Genomic DNA, 15588 nt, shown 5'->3' with positions numbered 1-15588 from the left:
TTTGACTACACATGAAATACCTATTTTATCTTGAACTCTGAAGTAGCATCTTTATTTCAGTTTGGATTATCTTGAGTCTTTAGGTTCGCAGATTAGTACTTGGCATGTTTGCCCAGATCTACTGAAATGATGTCTTTAGTTCATTGGGTACGATTGGTAACTATCAAAAGGAGACTCATAGAGCCCGACTGCAAAGGCCATTCATATGGGGGGGGGGGGTCATGCCTTAATAAAGAAAACTAAAGCATATGTGTGGTCACAACCAATCCTTGTCATTATGCCATGAAAGCCTTGGGATTTGTGATCAAAGCAATGGGCTTATCCTGAACCGTGGTGTAACCTCTGCCTGAACCTTTCACGTTTTTATTTTAGGAGATAATACAGTACATTTTAACCATGTTACCTGCCTCTAAGACCCATCTGCCTTATTAAGTGATAGAGATTCAAATTATTGTCAGCAAGCCAGAAGAAATGTGAATTGTAAATATATCTGTCTTCTGTCAGTGTTGTTTACTTATCATTTTCCACTGATGTTTTAAAGAATTGCAGAACATGTGTTTTTTATCTAGAGCTGAACGTTCTGCTCTGATGAATCTAAAACATACTTCACTTTGTAAATGTGCATTAAGAGTATTAGAAAGACATAATCTTTGACTCTGTTACTAAATTTCAGCTGTCAGAGGAGATAATTTCGAACTGTAATATTTGATGTTGTATCAAGGTTCCACTCTCAGAAAGATGCTTTTAAGATTGAAATGGGATTGTACTGTAAAACGTGACTGTCATTGTCATTCACGGTAAAACGTTTCGATGTATAAATCTCTCTTTTTATTACACATTGGTGTGTCTGGTTGAGTTCAGCATGTTTATTTTATATTAAGGAGTCTATTTAAGCCCAGCCATGGTGGCGCAGGTGGTAGGGCATTGCTGAGTGATACTGGAGCCATATGGAAGACCCAGGTTCGAATCCTGCATTGGCCTGAATATACTGGGGACAGCTGTGTGCCTGTGATCCTGGCCAGCCGGACATCTGAGGGGAGGATTGTGGTGTGGCCAAACCCTGTCATGTATACCTATCTGTCTCTCTCTCTCATAAAATAAAAATTTTAAAAAGAATTATTTTATTTCATTTTATTTATTATTTTTTAGTTTAACTAGGGATAGAGAGAGAGAGAGAAAGAGAGAGAAAGAGAAGGTAAGAAAGTAAGCCTCCAGGTCCAGGACTTGAACTGTGGTCAGCCTTGTGGGAGTCTAGTACCTTAACCACTAGGCCACCTGCTGGCCCCCCAAAAGAAAAACAATAAATAGAAAAGGATATTCAACTCCTATTAACCATTTTATTTATGTAAAACTCCCACCCCAACCCCAGCCAATACCCAAATTGTACTTCCTCCATCCTCTGTAGCCTGCTATATGTGGGATTCCTGGTTGGTGGGGTCACAGGTGCAGAATCCAGGGATACCGGTACTGTGTATGCACTCCCTCTCCTAGCAGTTTAATTGTGCTTCGATGATGTGCCTTTTCCTGTGTGTGTGTGGAATCATCATCATCTCTCTCTTCAGTGTTAATTTCTTGTAAACTTGTGTCTATTTTACATTTATGTTCATTTTAAAGTTCCCCAATGGAAAAAAAAAAAAGGCTAAGATTTTTTTTTTTTTCTGTTTTTGGAGAATATTTTCTTTTACTAAATAAAAAAAGTAGTCTATCTATGAGATAAGGAAAAGCGTGTGCTCACCAGAAAGACAGAGAGACAGAAAGCGAGAAATCGCCCCCTGGGTGGCTGGCCATGCCACAATCCCTTCTCCTCCATTCTCCTCTCAGGATCTTGGGCATGCACACACACGTGCCCTGGTGTGAGTTTAAGCCACCGGGTCTGGGACTCGAACCATGGTCCATTACATGGGAGTCCAGCGACATAGCTGTTATGCTAACTGCTGGTCCCAAGGCTAAGATTTTGTAGCCAAGCTTTCAAGGCTTTCCACACTTTGACTCTACCAACTTTTTCAACTTTATCTTCCACCACATTTATATAGATCTCATTAAACCCAGTATATTGTTCTTCATTGCTCATTGGCAAGAAATGGTATGCACATTTCAACCTCTGTAGCTCTTCTTAAGGCATTCCCCTTGTCAGAATTGTTCTCTTTCCCCTCTTTCCCCTCGACTTGCTTATCTTCGACTTTAAATACCATTTCTCACTCATTCACACAGCAGGTTTTTATCCTCTGCCTAATATATACCACACAGTGTATCTGGGATTGGGGATGGAGTGGTGAAAAGTCCTCCATCTCATAGAGCCTTCAGTGTAGTGAGAGTTACAGACAATTCAAATACAGACCTGTGGTTTCTGTACTAGAGAAATACTACATACCAAAGCACCCCAGCTATGTCAGACATAACTTGGTATTTTGGACTTCTAAGAGTGGTGTTCGTAACTTACTTTCTCTTAATAACAAATTCTTTTTACAGACAATTCAAATACAGACCTGTGGTTTCTGTACTAGAGAAATACTACATACCAAAGCACCCCAGCTATGTCAGACATAACTTGGTATTTTGGACTTCTAAGAGTGGTGTTCGTTTCTTTAACTTACTTTCTCTTAATAATAAATTCTTTTACTCTTATTAATTTAAATCTGTCTTTGCTGGGGGGAGAGGATGCCAAAAGACACGCCTGTTTCTGTATCCCTGTCTCTAACACAGTTCTCTACAAAGAATGAGAGCCTAAATAACTTGTGTGTATTATGTGTGTGTGTGTGTGTGTGAGAGAGAGAGAGAGAGAATCTACCTAAGGCTTAAATCAAATAATCAATTAGGAGGAACTTCTAGTAAGTATTAATCTCTCTCTCAAAGGTAACATTTACATTCTGTTTGTATTGGGTCATCAGAAAAGTCATGACATATTTTTCTGTTTTTCTATACAAAAATGTTTCATGACTTTTCCAACCACCCGCTATTTCTGCCTATTCTGAATCCTTTCTACATTTTGTTTTTTAGACATATATTACCAATTTAAATACTGGTAACTTTTTATCATCATTGAAATGCATATAACACTCACAACGACCAACTCAGTGTACAAGCAACATCCAATTTGAATTCAGCCGTGCCATAAATCAGGCTAATGAGAGGTTCGTTCATGGTCCATAGTCGTTGGAGGGGTAGGGCGGGGACTTCCTTTTCTGAAGGCTCCAGTGAGAATCCAGGTTTATGCTGATTTCTGGAAAACCCGTCCTCACATCTCCAGTCCATCATGCTCATTAGTCATTCCTCGTTGTCTGAGACACGTGGTCTTTCGGAGACAAGCAGCTCTGTGGATTATACCAAGTTCGGGTTAGGAAATAATGCCAGTGCCAAAGCCCTGGTGCTGAGGGACTAGCCTCCCTAAGTGCTTATGCATGGAGCCAGTGGTTCGTAAACACATTATTCTCTGTGAAAGGCCACTTGACTAAGGGACCATTTAGGAGCTGCTATCCAGCCTGTACTCACCCTGTTTACCAAACTGAGTTCCCTTGGGGATTCTCTTAGCCCAGAGTCGGCCTTTTGCCAGTTCACAGGAAGACACTGCATGGCGTGCAGTCACCATGCTCAGCATTCCCCACCCCGGGGTTTTGGCCTAACTTTGTCATCCTTCTCCTTCTTCTCAGGGTGAAAAAAGTGACTACAGATCTTTAAAATCTTGGGGGAAATGCTATGCCTTTTCTTTAGTTCTCATCTCTAAAAATGGTATCTTTTGATACCTCCGTCTCCTAGACTGTTTTATTATGATTTTAGAAAAAAAAAAAAAAGGATGCTTTCACAAGGTTTCTGCTCTGAACATTACAGATATTCTTTTTTTTCTCTCATTTTTTTTTATTTATTAGTTCACTTTACACCATCACAACACACAAATGAATTTTCCATCCAAAATACACTGTGCATTGTCTCAATCAAGTACATCCACATATATGTTCTCAGCAAATAATTTTCCAATTTGAACATTACAGATATTCTTGAGGAAGGAAATGCCTCACTACTATGAAAACTGCAGGGTTTCGCAATGAGCAAAAAGACCAAAACACACATTCATGTGTAGATAAATTTCAAGTGAAATAAAAACTTAATTTTTAATTACTAAATTTAAAATTGTGAAATATTTTAATAATTTCTGTTGTACAGAATTTATGAATATATATCTTTTAGAAATTGCAAATTAAATCTATGGAAATTACTGTTACTACCTTTCAGCAATATAGAAAGTATATAGCTGTAATTTTTTATTTTTAAATTTGCCAGAGGGCACACGTGTTTGCCAGAAGGACAGAAAAAGAAAACAAGAAAGCAGCTCCCTTGGAAATGGCCACACTGTCATCCCTTCCCCTCCATCTCTCCCTCCATTTGGAATTTTAGACACATATGCACACGTGCCCAGCATGTTTCTAAACCTGCCAGGTTGGAACACAGACTGTGTAGCTGCCTATGTGAGTCCAGCCCCCTTAACCATCAGACCATACGTTGGTCTGTATAGCTGAGAGTTTAACATGGTCCAGTAAGACTTAAAATTTTTAAATTGCTTTCCTCATATCGCTTATTAGAAATACCTTGTTTTATTTATATTTTTGCTCCATTTAATTTTTTTTAATTATCTTATTTGGGACCACCAAATGGTATAATAGCTATGACACTGGACTCTCATGTAGTCCACTGCAGTTCGAGTCCTGGACATGGTGGCTTAAACTCACACCAGATGCGTGTGCGTGCGTGTCCAAGATCCTGAGAGGAGAATGGACAAGAAGGGATGGCGGTGTGGCCATCCCCCCAGGGGGGTGATTTCTTGCTTTCTGTCTCTCTGTCTCTCTCTGTCTTTCTGATGAGAGGATATGCCCTATAGCAAAAACCACTCCAAAAAAAAATCTTATTTAATGTTATTGATTTATTTTAATTTGATAAAAGTGGGACAGTGTGAGAGAGAGAGAAAATGAGCCACCAGATCCAGGACTTGAGCCGCTGTTGGGCATGCGGGAGTCCAGCGCCCTTAACCACCACGCCACTTGCTGGCCCCTCCATTTAATTTTTAGTTAAAATGAATTTATATTTAGGAAAAGGTGTCAATAGTCAAGTAACAAAATAATTTAAAATCATAAAAAATATGTAAATTCTTATAAATAAACTGGGTAGGGAATATGTTTCTCTGTTAACTGAGTTTAGAACTTGTTAAAGAGCTAGAGAGCATTTCTGTTTTGAGCAAATATACTTTTGTCAATTTGTTGAGTAATTTGAATAAAATGACAGATGTAGAAGATAGAGGAAAAATATACAAAACCATAGTATTTCTGGTGCCATATATTACAAGGTGCATTTATTTCTAGTGACAATTGTGCAATGTCACTTGTTCCATTCTGCCGTCTAGACCTGGTCTTCATAAAGAGTGCTTTTTGGCAGTATATTTTTACTATTCAATATATTATTTCTTATTTACAATAGAAATGACTGATCTCCAAAGATTTTTTAAAATGTTTTCCATGTAACACACGTAAGCTCACTGGAGAGAGACAGAGAGAGAAAGTGAGAAGTCACCCCCTGGGGGAATGACCACACCACAATCCTTTCTCCACTCTAGTCTCAGGATTTGGGGCATACATGCACCAACTCCCAGAATGATTTTCTGGCCACTGAGTCTGGGACTCGAACTGCGCCTGGCTGAGTGGGAGTCCAGAGCCTTAACCACCATGCAACCTACTGGGCCAGTCTCCCAAATTTTGCAAAGCTCTGCAAGGCCCATCCAAATAGGGCGATTCCTGGTTCAAGTCCAGAGACCTCCTTGAATATACAGGACATCAGTGTGCCCCTGATGCGTGCTGGTGTAGGCTGGGGGTAAATTGAGGCATTGAGCCTCTTTTGGGGGTTCTGTCTGGCTGTCTCTCACACTCATGGACATTAACAAAAACTTACCAAAAAAATTCTGTGTTTAATTAAAGCAAACACTACTTTAGATTTTGAATAAATAAGGATGTTCATATTCTTTTTTATTTGAGAGGTTTTTTTTGTTTTGTTTTGTTTTTTTGCTGTAGGGTGCATGCGCTCACCAGACAGACAGAGAGACAGAGAGATAGAAAGCAAGAAATCACCCCCCAGGGGGGATGGCCACACCGCAGTCCCTTCTCCTCCGTTCTCCTCTTGGGATCTTGGGCACGCACGCACATGCGCCTGGCGTGAGTTTTAAGCCACTGGGTCTGGGATGTGAATCACAGTTGACTACGTGGGAGTCCAGCGACATAGCCGTTATGCTAACCGCTGGTCCCAGGACGTTCATATTCTGTATTGCAGAATAAGACATTTAAGTAGTGATCTCATCAATATCAAAATATCATAAAAATAGGACATTTAGATAAAATTCCTCAAAATTGGAAACTTCCCGAATGCTCATTGTGCAAATTAATAATTGAAAACTATAAAATGACTTGGGGCTGGCAGGTGGTGTGGTGGTTAAGGGGGCTAGATTCCCACATGCTTGACCATGGTTTGAGTCCTGGACCTGGTAACTTGCTTTCTCACTTTTTCTTTCTCTCTTTTTGTCTCTCTCTGGTCAAATTAAAAAAATAATAATTACAACAAATGAAATTAGATATATTTTTTAAAATAAGGCTGTAAAATGACTTAACTTCTTATTTAGATAACTAACAATTATAGCATATTGTAAAACTTTTCCTCTTTAGGGGCCACCAGGCGGCATGGTGGTTAAGGCACTGGAATTCCCACATGAGTGACCATGGTTCTAGTCCTGGACCTGGCGGCTTGCTTTCTAACTCTCCATCTCTCATTCTCTCTTTCTTTCTCTGGCAAAAGCTCATGTGAAATAAATAAGTGAAATAATAATTTTTAAAAATTTCCCTTTTAGCTTGATGTTCTTCATATTGTAGTATATTATATATACATATAATATAAACATATATAATATAGACATTTGTTAGGAGAACTAGTTGCTTTCTTATGATGAAAGAACTAAAAGCTTATATTTAGGGTTATATTTTCTTTTTTGAAATCAGTTGAAGTGTATGCTTAAAACTTAAACTTCTAACACTTAGCAGTGCACATACTACATAAAAAGAAGTTGTGTTTATTTGATAGTTAAAGACATCAGCTTTAGAGCTCGACAATCTTAGTCCAAGTTCCAAATTTGCAATGTTTAGGCTGAACAAGTTACTTAATATTTTTGAACCTTAGTTTATTTTTTATAATTTCTACTATTATCATTATTAACTTTTTATGCATTCAATCACTGTGTCTCATTTTAAAATGTAGATGACACCTTATCTTGTAGAGATTAAATGCGATAAAGTTTAGTGAGAGTTTGCGTTAGCACCTGGCTCCTACCACACATCAGTGTTAGCTCAAACCGGGTATGGCTTTTGGCTGCAGAAATAGCACACATCGCTCACACCCGTTTAGGCGATTAGACTTAGTGAAGATGAGAACCTTACAATGTTTGATCATTGTCCAATTTCATTTATGATTAAACCCTCAACAGTAGCCTTCCTTTTTAAAAAACTTTTTGTTGTTTAAGTGTTTTTTAAGTCTAATAATGATCAGGCGGTTGTCAGGCATTTGGAAGGCAAGCTTATTTCTACCCTCTTAGTTAATTATCATGATTATAAACAAAGGATGTACAATTCAGAGTCAAGCAACATTTCACATGGACGCTGGAGGTTTTTTTTCCTGCTGGATTTTTTTTTCCTCTCTGCTCTGGCAAGTTCATACTGACCTTGTCCAAAATCTGATGACCTCCCTATTTTACTCAGCTGTTTGGAAAGCCGGGCCTGCCCTAGCTGGCCCTGAGGGGGTATCTGAAAGACCGCCCAGCCGTTGACCCATGTCCTGACTGGATTTCAAGTCTGATCTTTGGGGCCCCTGAAACAGCTTCTAAGCAGCTGCATTTTTCTGCTTATTAAATGTTCCATTAAAGCATATCTTTAAGTGTCGTTATTAAAGTCCTGTTTAATTTACTCAGTTTCTTATGCAGGTTATTTTCTAGACCTACGTTATAGCATGGTAATCCGTGTTTATATATATTGTTGAACCTCAATTATCACTCACAGATTGGTACTAAAGAATGTTGGGGTTAGGAGATGTGTTCCGAAGGAAATCCTATAAGGTGTGTTTACACCAGTAAGCTGTTACTTAGGTTCGATCGACTAGGACCTGTCTGTTTTAATAGAACTTTGTGATAGGACGATGATATGCAAAGAGAAAATTTAATCCCCTTTGTTTATTTTGTTCTTTTGCACAGCAGAAAATGATTAGGCCCCACAGTTGATAGAATAACTCTGTCTTTTCTTTTTCTATAGGAGTTGATTCCTGAATTTTATTATCTCCCTGAGATGTTTGTCAACTTCAATAATTATAATCTTGGAGTGATGGATGATGGGACGGTAGTGTCTGATGTCGAACTTCCTCCTTGGGCCAAAACCTCCGAAGAATTTGTTCGCATAAACAGATTGGTAAGATAGCAGTCATCCACCTTGTCTGTCAGAGCCTATTCTCAAGGCGTCTCTCATCTTTGGTGTAGAATCATTAACCCTCGCTCTTCTGGACAAAGTTATAGTTGATAGGGATAACCAAAAATGACAGTAGTTTGTGACAGTTGTTGGCCATATGGATGTCATATAATTTTATTGAACTGAAAGATACAATCATTTATTATGTTAGGAAGAATTTTAATTTTTTTTTTATGTATGTGATAATTCAGAATTTTAATTCTAAGTTATAAGTTAAACTGGAACTGTGTGCTTTTCAAAAATGGGTTTGTTCTTCAAGGAAACGGATATAATTTTGTGTCTCCGGTTAGAAGGCAACAGTACATTTTGGTGATAGAAATAAGATTTTCACATTCAATCCTGTATCCATCTTTCAAAGAAAATTTTCAGAGAAAATTCAGAATATGAAAACTTGAAAGCATCCTAATGACCACGCTGCTAAACAAGTCTAGTATCCTCGTTCAGGGACACTTTGTTTTCATCCATAATACTGATTCCGTATTAGTTTGTGAGCTAGTAATAAGACTTTTCCTTCTTGCTTTTTAAGTTTCATAAAAGTTTGGAACTGGGGATCTTCATTCTCAGGATTTTAAAAAGAATGTCTCTACCATCCTCTGTATTAAAAAGGAACGCGTTGCTTTAAACTTATACGAATAAATGATTGCATTTTGGTTTTGTAGGTAGGCAGTCCTTAACTTTCCTGTCCACAGTTTGAGTTCCCTCTTCCCTTTCAGATCCTCATTGCCACCTCATCATTACTAAAGTTTCACGTTTTCTGTATACCGGAAGTGATGTAAGGGGATAGGAAGAATACAGGCTTTGGGTTCAGACCAGATTTCCCAGTCCTGGGTCTCGCCCATTATGGGACCATAGCAGTTTAACCTTTCTCAGCCCTGGTTTCGCCATTTGTAACTTTGAAATTATGACTCTAAAACTTCAATTATGTATGTAAAATAGAATATTCTCTAGCTTACAGGAAATGGTACCTGGGGTTATGCTATAGCAGTCTCGTGGTGCCTGCTGTATTGGGTCGTCAGGAAAGTCATGATGCATTCTTGCACAGAAAAACAGAAAAATACATCACGACTTTCCTAACCACCTAATATTTTACTTTTACCCCAAGCATTTTTGAAGAGTCTTTGTTTCTCTGATTAAAGTGAGAGCTCAAGACCAAGCTTATTTCTGAAGGGTGCCGAGATGTGGCAGCTGTCTATGATTGCGTGTTTTTTCCCCAGGGGTGTGCGGAAGTGAGTAGAAGGCCCATTCACCGCATAACGTTTTTCCTTTCACTGATTCTCTCCCCTTTTCAAGCAGATGAGTTGAGGTATAATCGACATATGGTAAAATGAGGCTTTTTACCCGGCATGATACACATCCCTAAAATCTCTTTATTATCTAAGTGATGTATGGCGATTGAATATATTAAATAACAATAATTTTTTTAAAATAGAAGGAAATGAGACTCTTTAGAAGTGTATACAATTTGGTGAGATTTACTAAGTTTATACAGTTGTGTGGTCATTACGATAACCAATAACTCAACTTTAGAACACCTACACCAAGGGCCAGCCTGTAGCGTGGTGATGAAGGCAGCTGAATCCCACATGGCTGACGATGCAGTTTGAGTCCCAAACCTGGCAGCTTGAGAAACATGCTGGGTGCATGTCCATGCATGCCCCAAATCCCGAAAGGATAGCCCTCCCCTTCGAGGAGTACTCTCTCTGTCTCTCTCTTTCTCTCTCTCTGTGTTGAGTGCACACGTCCTCTGGCAAAATTAAAAAACAACAGAAAGAACACTTACATCACTCCAAAATTTTCTTTGTGCCTCTTCACTATCAGCCTCTGCTCTCCTCCTGGCCTCAGGAACCACCAATTCTTTCTTGTTTTGCTTTTCTATATATTTTATATTAATGGAATTATACAATACGTTGTCTTTTGGTGCCTGACTTTTTTAAGTTCATTTCTTCCATGAGAAAGAGAGAGAGAGAGTGAGACAGAGAGATAGGCACCCCCATGCTGCGATTCTTCCCTGATATGAGATGGCTCCGATCCTAGGGTACCTGTAGGCAGGACATTCAGGGGCATCCTGGGATGCAAACCCACGACTTCCCATGTAGGTTGTCTCACCTCATACCACCACCTGGTCCCTCGCTTCTTCCCCTCAGCTGCATTTACCAGATTCCTGCATGTTGCTGCATATGTCAGAAGTTAATTTATTTGTATTGCAATAGTATTCCATTTCCTGGATATATTGCATTTCTTTATGTTTGTACTAGTTGGTGAATATTGTCTTGTTGCTATTATAGCTTGGGGCTGTTAGGAATATTTGTGTAAAAAGTGACATCTGTTTTCATTGCTCTTGGGTAGATTCCCCTAGGAGTGGGGTCTTGGGTTACATGTTAGAATTATGTTTGGTGTACTGTCTTTGTATTTCCACCAACAACATATGAAGTTCCAATTTCTTCCTATCCTTACTGTAACTTGGAAATATCCATCTTACTTATTTTAGCTATTTACTGGAATGGTAGATATCTAATTGTTGTTTTAATTAACCTTACCCTAATGACTACTAAATAATGTCAAGCATCTTTTCAGACTTATCTGCTACTCATATATAACCTTTGGTCAATATCTACTGAAATCACTTACCAATTTTATAATTGAACTTTTTGTCTTTTTATCACAGAATTATAAGAGATCTTCATATATTCTCTATAAAATTCATTTATATCTTTCAGTTAGTTTGTGGCTTGTCTTTTTGTTTTTAATAGTGCTTTGGAAATTGCTATTCAAAATGTTAAACTCTGTTAAGTAGATATAAAGTAATATTTATATAATACAAGAAAAGTACAAAATCTCTTCTCCATTCTCAAGGAGTGTATGTTTATGAAAAAAATTTAAAGTAATATTTATATAATACAAGAAAAGTATAAAATCTCTTCTCCATTCTCAAGGAGTATATGTTTATGAAAAATATCATGTTCTGATTATTTTATTAGTAACACAGTCCTCAAAATTTCATCTCCAGGGAAGCCATTTTCTATTCGTCTTTACCATAATTGCTATTAGTAAAAGTACAAAGAGGTTTGTTAGTATGTTTATTTCCTTTAGAGGAGATATAAGAGGCAGAGATAATCCTTGAGTTGAGTTCTAGTTCCAGTTTCACACCAGTATTTTGATAGTTTGGAAAACTTAATCATGTCAATTGAGGGGAGCCACGCCTCTCCCCACGGCCATCACCTCAGAGGAGCCAAGTCTTCTGGAGACAGAGGTGGAACCAAGGTAAAGAAGATTTCACCTTGCAGCAGAGATTCCCAGCAGCTTTGAACTGCGGCTAAGGGCGTATCCAAAACAGTATTTTACCGTATTAACTGCACGTTTGTTATAAGTAATAACATTGGTGCCGATTCCAGTGAATTTTACAGTTTAAGATCATAGTTCATTTATATTTCCTAACAGAACTGTGTAAAAATTCACCACAAAGGGACCAGCAGTTAGCGTAATGGCTATGTCGCTGGACTCCCATGTAATCGATCGCAGTTCGAGTCCCAGACCCGGTGGCTTAAACTCACGCCGGTGTGTGTGCGCGTGCACGCCCAAGATCCCAAGATGAGAATGGAGGAGAAGGGATTGCAGCGTGGCCATCGCCCCTGGGGGGTGATTTCTCACTTTCTATCTCTCTGTCTCTCTCTGTCTTTCTGGTGAGTGCACATGCCCTATAGCAAAAAAAACAAAAACAAAAACAAAAAAAACCTCTCCAAAAAAAAAAAAAATTCACCGCAAATTAAATGCAAACATACCTTAGAGTTGAATCTCTAAGTCGTTTTAATTTTCTGGTCATTTTCATTCTTATCTCTAGTAATTTTAATCCTTCATTAGAAAAGATACTTGTTTTTATTTACATGTAAATGTATGAGAGATTTTGGTAATGTATTTATTTAAAGATGTTTGTTATTCAAGCATGATGAACACAGCTTTCCCATGTTACCATCTGTGTCAGCCCATTTCATAATTTCCCGTTAACTTTCTAGAAGTGACTAAATTGTTAGTAGGGTCTTTTATGGACGTGTTCACATGTTATCAGGGTTTTATTCCCCTCCTTTTCTTGGTTTACCTCTTCGAGTCCACAGATTTTATGCAATGATCATAGCTCATGAAATGCATACTACTTTGATCTGTGACCTTTTTGTGGTGCTAATCGGGTTCCTGATATCATTATACCTTACTCATTAATCATATTTCCTGCAGCCCGTCAGGCAGCCAGACAGCACCAGTCCCTGTTTCCAGCCCTCTGTTGGCAGGTTTCTGGTTTTCCCGATTATTAACGAGTGGAGCAAACCAGCACCGAGACCAGATGATCTATAGGACAGTGAGTAATAACAGATTGCCCAGCTTCCATGGGTAGCAGGGGATCACAGACTTCATTAACTGACCCACTTATTTTCAGATACTCAGAACGTCTTTTTTAAAGTATTTAGTTGCTCAAAAATCAAGTCAAGGGGATAGTATATTTTAGGAGCCTGGTTTTTATGGTAGATACGTAATACTGCATTTTCTGTTTGTAATAGAGGACTGGAACTGTTCTACTCTCTCACCTAACTGTTTTCATCCTCAGAGCTTTCTGTAAGTAATGAAGATTTAAAAGTAGGGCTGGTAAGTTGGCAAAGAGATGATACTTAGCTTTCTGTAAGTAATGAAGATTTAAATGTAGGATTGGTAAGTCGGCAAAGAGATGATAGTTAGGTACAGAAGACAAGGTAGGTACCAAAGATAGATCGTCTAAGTTTGATCTGTCTTTCAGCCAAATCAATGATATTTTCTCTGTTCTGAACAGTTGGAATCAGGGTAAAACCACAGTAGTTTAATTAAATCCCTGAGATTGGTTTGTGTTCTCTAATATTACTTGAACTGTGATGGAGGGGTAGGTGGTATTTTTATTCCAAATAGTGCTTCAGAAATATAAATGAGAAACAGGCTTTCATACTTTGAAATAACATAAAATATATGAGTTCAGAATGTTCATCATTTATCTCTTATGATATAATGTCAGTGTTACGGGCCTATATTATATGACCTCTTATAACCTTCAAGTTTTAAGTCGAATTAAGAAACGAAGAAAGCCATACTCTGAACAGTCACGATAGGACTATTTCTAAAACTTGGCCAAGTAAAGCATGTTGTTTTAGCTCATAGATATATAATTTATTCAAGTTATAATAATAGTGATTCATTCATGTAGTTTGTGTTTATTGAGTACCTACTTAATGGAAAGACACTACTGGCCTCAGTGAATAAGATGGGTGACAGTCCTGCCCTCATAGAGGTTACTTCTTCTCTAATAACTGTTAAAGAAAGCTCCTCCAGGCCTGCAGTGGGGGCATGAATCTATTGGGTCATTGGTCCTCAGAAAAGTCAGGACTTTTCTGATGACCCAATAGCAAAGGAACCATTCTACTGATGAATTATTCTGAGGTCATCAGTGAACATCACATTACTTCTGTGTATCTTTTGTCACTTTTGCCCTCTCTACTATTCTACAATGGTGATAGGAACAGTTATGCTAGACATGGTGAAGAAAAATAAAATACTATCGTCTTTCATTATCATTATAGGATATTTAGACAAATTAAAAGAGATGTTATCATTGCAAAGTATTGTTTAACAGAAAAAAGTTAGATTTTATTTCATCAACCTTGTATTTACCTATCCATTACTAAAATTCAAATCTATTCAACTAAAACCTTCGTAGATCTTATATGTCTGAATGAATTAGTCAGACTTCTGTAACTTTTTCCTTCGGATGGAAAATTTACCATTCGTAAGTGCTGATAGCATAGTTGAGACTAAGCTCCTGTTGCTGGAGAAAAAGTGTGAGGTAATGGCATTTAAAAAACCAGTTTCAGGCCAGCTGGTGGCAAGGTGGTAAAGGTGGCGGGATCCCACATAGCCAACTGTGAGGTTCACGTCTGGACCCAGTGGCTTGAAAAACAACATATGTATGCATTATGTGCCCAAAATCCTCAGAGAAGAATGGAGAAGGGGGGATTGTAATATGGCCATCTTCCTTGGGGGTGATTTTTTTAAATTTCTCTCCCTCCCTCCCTCCCTTTCTCTCTCTCTCTCCCTCCCTTTCTCTCTCTCTCTCTCGTAACTACTCTATAGCAAATGTATAAAAAACAAACAAAACAAACAAAAAAAACCTGTTTCTTAAGAGAGCTGATCAGACAATATACCTTTCTTTTTTTTCATTGAAATGTCACCAACTACCATGATTTTTTCTTTATTGTTCCTTTTCCAGTTGCTTTTTAAAATTTTCTTCATCGATAGTAGTATGGGTAAGAATATAAACAGCAGGGTGGCTGCAGTTGGTAATGGTTATTCTCAGCTGTGGATCTCACCTTCACTCCATGCCAACTCCCCAGCGCCAAACGGTCATCAATTCTAAGACCCTGAGGAGGAATTTGGTCAGATGTTTATGATGTTTGAGAAAAATATAAAATTAATATTACTTGGTTTGATTTTAGTCCTGATTTGTAGTTTAGTTTTAAAAACAGGACACCTAAATAAGTGGGAAAAAGATATACAATGAGATATACTATGAGATATATTGTTAATTCTTCTCAAATTTATTTATAAATTTCATAGAGAAAAAATGGTCCATGTTTCACCAGGTTCGCTTCATTTCAATGGAACGTAATAAACTGATTCTAAAAAGTAACGGCCCCAAATGGCCAAAATCTTCTCTAAGAACAAGTGCAGATTTTAGAGGACTTGCTTTACCAGATATCAAGAGTTATTCCAAGGCTATAGTAATTAGGGAAAATTGGGAGAAGTAAACTGTGGGAAGTGAGCAGAGAATCCAGAAACAGTCCAGGATATATACACTTTTCTGTTTTAGACTGGTCCTGCAAATCTGTGGGGGAAAGGAAAGGACTTTTCAATTTACAGTGCTGACATAGTTCTTTTACTCGTTTCCCAGAGCTTCTGTAACAAAAGTACCACAGACTGGATGGAAACACAGAAGTGGATTGTGTCATAGTCCTGGGAGCTAGAAGTCTGCAATCACAGTTCAGCA

General features: G+C 38.1%; 1 protein-coding gene across 1 annotated transcript in view; it reads left to right on the top strand.

The window, feature by feature from the left end:
- Window positions 1-15588, top strand: part of LOC102499849 (lipopolysaccharide-responsive and beige-like anchor protein) — a 358799-nt gene that overhangs the window by 171514 nt on the left and 171697 nt on the right. The window contains exon 11 of the mRNA XM_006162336.2: window positions 8325-8477. Coding sequence (XP_006162398.1) covers window positions 8325-8477 — 153 coding nt within the window. The remainder of the gene's footprint in view (window positions 1-8324; window positions 8478-15588) is intronic.

The sequence above is a fragment of the Tupaia chinensis genome, unplaced genomic scaffold (assembly GCF_000334495.1).
Source record: "Tupaia chinensis unplaced genomic scaffold, TupChi_1.0 Scaffold139871_1, whole genome shotgun sequence".
In the NCBI taxonomy this organism is placed as follows: Eukaryota; Metazoa; Chordata; class Mammalia; order Scandentia; family Tupaiidae; genus Tupaia; species Tupaia belangeri.
Note: the sequence above shows the minus strand (reverse complement) of the source record. Positions and strands in the feature narration are given on the sequence as shown.